Source organism: Cebus imitator, unplaced genomic scaffold (assembly GCF_001604975.1).
Source record: "Cebus imitator isolate Cc_AM_T3 unplaced genomic scaffold, Cebus_imitator-1.0 Scaffold17, whole genome shotgun sequence".
NCBI classification, from domain to species: domain Eukaryota; kingdom Metazoa; phylum Chordata; class Mammalia; order Primates; family Cebidae; genus Cebus; species Cebus imitator.
The window spans coordinates 6204863-6214617 of NW_016107332.1; the positions used below are offsets into that span (position 1 = coordinate 6204863).

The 9755-nt window shown below is 35.4% G+C and overlaps 1 protein-coding gene across 1 annotated transcript in view; it reads right to left on the reverse strand.

The window, feature by feature from the left end:
- ZGRF1 (zinc finger GRF-type containing 1) overlaps positions 1-9755 on the reverse strand; it is an 88528-nt gene that overhangs the window by 28908 nt on the left and 49865 nt on the right. Inside the window, exons 13-15 of the mRNA XM_037732324.1 lie at positions 9070-9254; positions 7505-7701; positions 3315-3454 (exon numbers count right to left, since the gene is read on the reverse strand). Of these exons, the coding sequence (XP_037588252.1) occupies positions 3315-3454; positions 7505-7701; positions 9070-9254 (522 nt within the window). The remainder of the gene's footprint in view (positions 1-3314; positions 3455-7504; positions 7702-9069; positions 9255-9755) is intronic.

The following is a 9755-nucleotide window of genomic DNA, read 5'->3' on the forward strand; positions in this document are numbered from 1 at the left end:
AATTTCAAGTAGACTTAAGATTTAAATCTCATAGTCACCAAAACAGCATGGTACTGGTATAAAATTAGGCACACAGACCAATAGAACAGAATAGAGCACCCAGAAATAAAGCCAAATACTTAGAGCCAATGATCTTCGACAAAGCAAATAAAAACATAACATGGGGAAAAAAACACCCTTCAACAAACTGGGGTAATTGGCAAGCCACATGTAGAGGAATGAAACTGGATTCTAATTTCTCACCTTATACAAAAATCAACTCAAGATGAATTGGTGTACTTAAATCTAAGATCTGAAACCATAAAAATTCTAGAACATCAGAAAAACCCTTCTGACACTGGCTTAGGCTAAGACTTCATGACCAAGAACCCAAAAGCAAACACAATAAAAACAAAGACAAGTAGATAGAAATTAAACTATTAGCAAAAAGCTTCTGCACAGCAAAAGAAACAATCATTAGAATAAACAGACAATGCACAGAGTGGGAGAAAATCTTCACAATCTATACATCTGACAAATGACTAACACTCAGAATCTACAAGGAACTCAAACAAAGCAGCAAGAAAAAAAATCCCATCAAAAAGTGGGCTAAGGACATGAATAGACAATTCTCAAAAGAAAGCCAACAAACATGAAAAATGCTCATCATCACTAATAATCAGGGAAATGCAAATCAAAACCACAAGCCAATATTGCCTTACTCTAGCAAGAATAGTCATAATCAAAAAATCAAAAAATAATAGATGTTGGCAGGGACACTGTGAAAAGGGAACACTTTTACACTGCTGGTAGTAATGTAACCTAGTAAAACCAGTGGAAAACAGTGTGGAGATTCCTTAAAGAACTAAAAGTAGAACTACCATTTAATACAGCAATCCCACCACTGGGTATCTATTCAGAGGAAAAGAAGACATTACACAGAAAGATACTTACTCACATGTTTATAGCAGCACAATTCACAATTGCAAAAATATGGAACCAGCCCAAATGCCCATCAATCAATGAGAAGATAAAGAAATTGTGATGTATATATATACATACACCATGGAATACTATCCAGCCATAAAAAGGAACAAAATAATGGCATTAGCAACAACCTGGATGGAACTGGAGATCACTATTCTAAGCGAAGTAACTCAAGAATGGAAAAACCAAACATTGTATGTTGTTACTTATAAGTGGGAGCTAAGCTATGAGGGTGCAAAGGCATAAGAATAATACAATGGACTTTGGGGACTCAGGGGAAAGGGTGAGGGGAGATGAAGGATAAAAGACTACAAATGGGTACAGTGTATACTGATAAGGTGATGAGTGTAGCAAAATCTCAGACATCACCACTAAAGAGTTATTCATGTAACCAAACACCACCTGTTCCCTCTAAAACTTAAGGAAATAAATAGCAATAATAATAATAAAGATTTAAATGTCAAAAACCAAACTTTAAAACATTTAGTAGAAAATATAGGTGAATAATTTTAGAACTCAGCATAGGAAAAGCTTTTTTTTAGATTTTTAAGATATAAAAAGCATTGTCGAAAAGAAAGGATTAGTATAAATATGACTATTCTATAATTAAGGATTTTTATTTACTTTAAGATACCTTAAAGTAAGTGAAAAGACATGATACATACCAGGAGCAGATATTCACAACATACATAATCAACAAAGAATTAATATGAAGAATACATAAAGAACTTCTATAAATAAAAGAAGCTTATAAAGAACCCAGCAGTAAAATGACTAAGAAGAAACATATGTTACTAAATAAACACATGAAGAGTATTTTAACATCACTGGTGAGCAGAGAAATGTAAGCTAAAACCACAATGAGATCATCTTACACTCATTTGAATGGGTTGACCCATAAGATCTCTTATACTTAGGATGAGTACAAACTGATATAACCACTTTGGAAATCAGTTTGGCACTACAACCTAAAGATGTGTGAAGTATTTCATATGCTATAAGGCAGCATTTTCATTCCTTGAGTCATATTTTAAAAAAAAAATCTTACATATCTACAACACTGTACAAGAATATTTATAACACCCTGTTCACAATGGTAAAACTTAGAAACCTAAACAACAATGGAAACAATAAACTATTAGCATGTTCACAAAATATTATACAACAGTCAAAACAAATAATCTAGACTCCAGATTTAAGAACAACAATATGGATAAATGGCAGCAACATACTAACCAAAAAAAGATAAATTCTGAAAGATTATATACAGAATGACATCATTTTAGTAAGGTCTAAAAAAACTAAAACTTTTATATAGATCTTTAGGAATTCATTTACATAAATCTATACACAAAGGAAAGAAAAATTTTGTTGAGTACAACGATCAAAACGATAATTACCTTGGGTTTGGAGAGAGAAGATGAGGTAGCAGAGTTAGCTTAAATGTAGGCTGACTTAAATACAACTTAAATTGTGGGCTCACAGATGCTTACTATATTATTTTAAATAACTAATTAACTAATTAAATAACTAAATGAAAGCAAGCTATGTGAGGACCCATAACTAAGAGTAAATCACAAAATCACAGATAATGATTAATCCAACTTAGTGCACCTAAGGTCCTTTAAAAACACTCGATGCTGGCCAGGCATGGTGGCTCATGTCTGTAAACCCAGCACTTTGGGAGGCCAAGGTCGGCAGATTACCTGAGGCCAGGAGTTCAAGACGGCGTTGACCAACATGGTGAAACCCTGTCTCTGCTAAAAATACAAAAATTAGTTGGATGTGGTGGCGCACACCTGTAATCCCAGCTACTTGGAAGGCTGAGGCAGAAGAATCACTTGAACCCTGGAGGCAGAGGTTGCAGTGAGTCTACATCACGCTACTGCACTCCAGTCTAGACAACAGAGTGAGTAAGACTCTGTCTTGGAAAAAAAAAAAAACGACAACACTCAATGTTTAAAGGATGTTATTTCCAAATATACAAAATTTAGGGTCCAATGTTGCCAAATCACATAGACAATAAAAGAAGCATCAACAAACTCATTACTACATTTTTTCAGTTTATTTTTGACACTAAGAGCACAGTTGAATCAATATACTTACTTATATGATTCCAAGAACTAATTAAATGTTTTTGGTGTCTCTTCTAATAAAGTTTTTAAAAAGCCCAAACATCTTAAAATATGTATGGTCTAATTTATTATACAATCATTTATAATACATAATACTATTAATTACACTTTTAAAATTTAACATAAAGTTCTTTAATATAAAGAACTTATACTGCTGTACGTAATGGAGATACAAGGCTAGACTGAATCACCAATATGATCAGATCAACTTACTTTTGCTATAAGCTGAAGAACTTTCCTTTCGACTCAGCTTAAGATAAAGTCTGGTTTTTGGTTCATTATAAAACTCAGGATTTACAGTAGTAAACTTCTTTAGTTTGCCATACTGTTTTCTCTGAAAATCAAATCCTTTTCTGAAAAAGAAATAAAAAATAAAAATGAAATGTAATATTAAGGTACAAATTTTTTTTAAATCTTTAAAATATAGTATGAAAAGAACCAGGGTTTTATATGTTTACATACTTTCATACATGTACATAAAATATAAATATATTTTATCAAAGTAAGAAAATAACAACCCTCACAGAGCTGTCATCAGTTTTAAAAAGAGACCAAGATAGAAAAGTATCTAAAAGAGGGTAGGGGCCAGGGGAGAGATAGCATTAAGAAAAATACCTAATGTAGATGACAGGTTGATGGGTGCAGCAAACCACCAGGGCACGTGTACACCTATGTAACAAACCTGCACGTTTTGTACATGTAACCCCAGAACATAAAGTATAATAATAAAAAAAAGAATAAGCCCCAGTTCCTACAATTGATCCTGTAGCAACATCTGCCTTGCATTGATGTTTATAAAAAAAATAAAATAAAAAACTAAGAACACCTCATGTGCTTTTTAAAATTTTTTAATTTAAATATTTTTATTGGTATATAACAGTTACACATATTTTGGGAGTATATGTGATATCCTGATACCTTTATACATTGTGTAATAAATCAAATCAGGGTAACTGGGATATTTCATCACTTCAGACATTGATCTTTTCTTTGTGTGAGGAACATTACAATTCTTCTCTTCTGGTTATTCTGACATATATATAATAAATTACTGTTAACTATAATTTCCCTACTGTACTCTCAAATACTAGAGTTAATTCCTCCTATTTTTTTTTTTTCTATACTTTAACCAACCTCTCTTCATTTCCCATCCCCTTTCTTCCCAGCCTCTGGTAACCACCATTCTACTCTCTCACTTCCATGAGATCTGCTTTTTCAGCTCCACACATGAGTGAGAATGTGCAGTGGTTATCATTTTATACCTGGATTCATTCTCTCTCTCTCTCTCTCTCTCTCTCTCTCTCTTTCTCTCTCTCTCTCTCCCTTCCTCCCTCCTGCCCTCCCTCCCTCTCTCTCTTCCTTCCTTCATTCTTTCCTTCCTTCCTTCCTGCCTGCCTGCCTGCCTGCCTGCCTGCCTGCCTGCCTTGACAGGGCTGGCTCTGTTGCTGGTGGCATGATCTTGGCTCATTGCAACTTCATCTCCTGGGTTCAAGCCTTCCTCCCATTTCAGCCTCCCATGTAGCTGGGACTATAGGTGCACACCACGACACCTGGCTAATTTTGTATTTTTTCTAGAGACAAAGTTTCATAGAGAAAAGCTTTCATCATGTTACCCAGGCTGGTCTTGAACTCCTGTGCTCAAGTGATTGGCCCTCCTCAGCCTCTTAAAGTTGTAGGATTACAGGCCTGAGACTGTGCCTGGCCTTTGACTTATTTCACTTAACGTAATGACTTCCAGTTGCTGAGGATGACAGGATTTCATTCTTTTTACTGCTGAATAAGATCCCATTTTGTTAGTGTGTGTGTGTGTGTGTGTGTGTGTGTGTGTGCACGCGTGTGTGTTTATATACCACATTTTCTTTATCCATTCATCCATTGATGGACACTTAGGTTGATTCCATATCTTGGCTATTATGACTACTGCTGAAATAAACATGAAAGTTCAGGTATCTCTTTGATATGCTGATTTCCTTTCTTTTGGATGCATACCCAAGAATGGGATTGCTAGATCATATGATAGTTCTAGTTTTACTTTTTTGAGGAACCTTATTTTCTAAACTATAAAATGGGAATAATAACTTATTCCCATATCTCCGTATCTCACAGGTTACTATAATGATTATATAAAATAATTCATGTGATGATACTGCTACCAAAACAGCGATATAAACCAATGGAACAGAAGAGAGGCCTCGAAAGTAATGCCACACATCTACAACCATTTGATCTGTGACAAACTGGACAAAAACAAGCAATGGGGAAAGGATTCCCTATTTAATAAATGGTCTTGGGAAAACTGGCTAGCCATGTGCAGAAAGCAGAAACTGGACCCCTTCCTGACACCTTATACAAAAATTAACTCCAGATGTATTAAAGATTTAAACATAAGACTAACACCATAAAAACTCTAGAAGAAAATCTAGACAATACCATTTAGAAAATAGGCATAGGCAAGGACTTCATGACTAAAACACCAAAAGCAATGGCAACAAAAGCCAAAATAGACAAATGGGATCTAATTAAACTTAAGAACTTCTGCACAGCAAAACAACCATCAGAGTGAACCGGCAACCAACAGAATGGGAAAAAATTTTTGCAATCTACCCATCTGACAAAGGGCTAATATCCAGAATCTACAAAGAACTAAAACAAACATATAAGAAAAAAAAACACCCCCATCAAAAAGTGGGCAAAAGATATGAACAGACAATTTTCAAAAAAAGACATTTATGTGGCCAACAAACATACAAAAAGATGCTCATTATCACTGGTCATTAGAGAAATGCAAATCAAAACCACAATAAGATACCATCTCACACCAGTAGAATGGCGATCATTAAAAAATCTGGAGACAACAGATGCTAGAGAGGAGGTGGAGAAAGAGGAGCACTTTGACACTGTTGGTGGGAGTGTAAACTAGTTCAACCATTGTGGAAGACAGTGTGGTGATTCCTCAAGGATCTAGAAATAGAAATACCATTTGACTCAGCAATCCCATTACTGGCTATACACCCAAAGGATTATAAATCATCCTACTATAAAGACACATGCACGTGTATGTTCACTGCAGCACTGTTTACAATAGCAAAGACTTGGAAACAATCCAAATGCCCATCAAAGATAGACTAGATTAAAAAAATGTGGCACATATATACCGTAGAATACTAGGCAGCCACAAAAAAAGGATGAGTTCATGTCCTTTGCAGGGACTTGGATGAATCTGGAAACCATCATTTTCAGCAAACTAACACAAGAACAGAAAACCAAACACTGCATGTTCTCACTCATGAGTATTGAACAATGAGAACACATGGACACAGGGAGGGGAACATCACACACTAGGGTCTGTTGGGGGGTAAGGGGACTAGGGGAGGGATAGCAGGGGGTAGGGAGATTGGGGAGGGATAACATTAGGAGAAATATTTAATGTAGGTGATGTGGGGATAGAGTCAGCAAACCACCATGGCATGTGTATACACATGTAACGATCCTGCAGGATCTGCACATGTAGCCCAGAACTTAAAGTAAAATAAATTTTTTAAATGTTTTAATAAATAAAATATAATAATAATTCATGTGAAGTGCTTAGTTAGAAGAGGGACTGGCATACATAAGCTCCCAATAAAAATATTACTATTAAATCACCATGATGCAAATGGTCATTATATTTATTTTTAATAATCTAAACTTTTACAAAAGGCATACTTCCAAAAAGTAGCATTCTATTATCCTATAAGCTATATAGTTTAGGCATGCAAATGATCACTTATTTATTATGCCACACTGCTAAAAATTATTTCTAAGGTTTGTCAGATAGGATTTCCCTTAGGATTGTGGAAAATAGCCCCAACTACACATAAAATAAGTTAGAAAAATAGCATCCTGCTAGTTAGCCTAATATTGCTCACACTGTTTGATGGTTAGAGGGAGCCAAAATAACTTTAAAGACTTATTCCCTGGCTGAGCATGGTAGCATGCCCGTAATTCCAGCCCTTTGGGAGGCTGAGATGGGAGGGGGATCAATTGAGTCCAGGAGTTTGAAACCAGCCTGGGCAAGATAGCAAGACCCCCATCTCTACAAAAATTTTAAATTAGCTTGGCATGGTGGCATGTGCCTGAAGTCCTAACTACTCAGGAGGCCGGGGCGGGTGGAGACCTTGGGCCCAGGAGTTCAAGGCTGAAGTGAGCTAAGGATCACACCACTGCACTCCAGCCTGGGCAACAGAGCGAGACTTTGTCGCTATATAAAAAAGACTTATTCCCATTTTGCAAGTTTAGAAACTGAGGTATTCTATCTTTTAAAGTTTTCCTATCTTAATCTCTTTTAAAATTGATGATAATTCTGTGAAGGCTATCATTCTCCTATAAAATCACAAGTAATTATTTCATACTATAAAACGTACCTCACCAAAAGCTGGCATTCCTCATAGAGTGGTATCTTTTGACTTCTTAAGTACAAGCCAATACTCTTAATGTCACTTAAAACCATGCCAGGTCGAGTTCCTTCCTGTGTTAAATATCCTGGAGTCATGTCCTCAAGCCATTTAAAGAATTTACAGCTATCAGCTTTGGGTCCATCACATGTATAAAAGAGACGACCCTAAGGTGAAAGAAAAAAAGATCAAAATTTAGTGAAGAAAATGCTTTTATTTTTCTATTGTTCTTGCATTTGTCAAGGCTTCTATGAAGACTGCTTGACATTATTGTACTCTAGTAAATTAGTCAATATACAACTTAGCCTTATTACTAGCTTAAAATTTAAAACCACCTACTTTTCCATTTACTTTCTCTTTATGAAAAGATTACATTATTCTGAGAATAAAAGCTTATTTGAAAATGTGTTTCTCTGATTTAAAGTGTTCACTATAAGCAACCTGAATACTGTCTAGAAATACTGAATATCTTATGCATTTCTTTCTATTCTTTTTTCTCATTCACATTAAGGGCACACACCACAACCCAACAAGAACAAACACATGTAATTTGCTTTTTTTTAAAACAAAACTCAGATGATACATTTTCTACTCTGTAACCTAGCCCTTGTACCCAACAACATAGTATGAGCAGGCAACTATGTTATCAAATAATCTTAAAAAGAAAGCAAAGACTTTTAGTTGCTATATTATATTTGAGTCCACAGTTATACCATTATTTATGAATTTTTGCTTTTGACACCTAAATTTAAATCCAAATTTACACACTTAGCTAACAATGAAGTGGGATATGCAAATAGTGAAAGGAAACCGTATTATGAATGGAAGCACAGTTCAACAATGAGTCAAGCCATCAATCAATGTACATTTCATTAATCTGACTTACTCCATAGTATATTATTAAAAATATAAATTAAGTCAGCATATTTTTCTATTCCTCTGGCCTTATCTGTTACGTGTATTAGGGACTAAATAGTAGACTAGCTTCAATATTCATTTCTTTCAGGCTATTTCTGAATTCTCTAAGCTCTCAGGTTGGAACATACTCCCCTTCTCAGTGACCTCACTGTAACTTGGGCATATTCCTCCTATTTTATCAACTACAAAAGTATATAAAATTTTCAGCTGAGCACGGTGGCTTATGCCTGTAATCCTAGCACTCTGGGAGGCCAAGGCAGGAGGATCGCTTGAGCCCAGAAGTTCAAGGCTCCAGTGAGCTGTGATCATGTCACTGCACTGCAGCCTGGATGACATAGTGAGACCCTGTCTCTAAGAAAATAATAAGAATAAGAACAAAATAAAAATACTACACAAAAAGTTCCTAAGCAACTTGAAGGTTAATCTTAACTCATATTTTAGAGTACAGATAATTCTTTCAATAAAACTTTAAGCATTTACTGCATGTTAGGTACTGACACCTCAAATAGAATGCTCTTAATCAAGATTCAGTCTTTAAGCTTATCATGAAGTAATAAGTATCTAAAGCCTTTATAAAACAAGTATTGGTATGGTAGGGGGAGGGGAAGCAAAAATACCTTATTTGGACCTTCCTTTTTAACCATGACAAGTTTTGCAGGTTGACTATGATGACAGAATGGTACATTATTTTCTACATTTTTCAGGTTCTCTCCCTTCAACGATGTGTAAAATGATATGTCAACTTTTGAGAGAGCTTTGTGCAAGTTTTGTGCTAATCCAAACAGCAATATATTTAGATGTTCTACAAAAAAAAAAGAGAGAGATAGATACAGAAGAAAATTAAATACAAAATAATTTTGTTTGCATCACATATATACCGTTTGTAGCTAAACTTGATAGCCTGTTAACAGAGTCATACATAATATAAATATTCATTTTTTAAAAGGTATTTTCTGCCAAATTTAACAGGTCATTTGTAACAGCTCTAGTTAAAAAGAAAAAAATAAAAACTAATTTTAAAAAGATAATACTGGGCAGGCGCAGTGGCTCATGCCTGTAATTCCAGCACTTTGGGGAGGTCAAGGCAGACGGATCATGAGGTCAGGAGACGGACACCATCCTGGCTAACACAGTGAAACCCTGTCTCTACTAAAAATACAAAAAAAATTAGCCGGGTATGGTGGCACGCACCTGTAGTCCCAGCTACTCAAAAGACTAAGGCAAGGGCAGGGCACAGTGGCTCATGCCTGTAATCCCAGCACTTTGGGAGGCCAAGACGGGTGGATCACGAGGTCAAGAAATC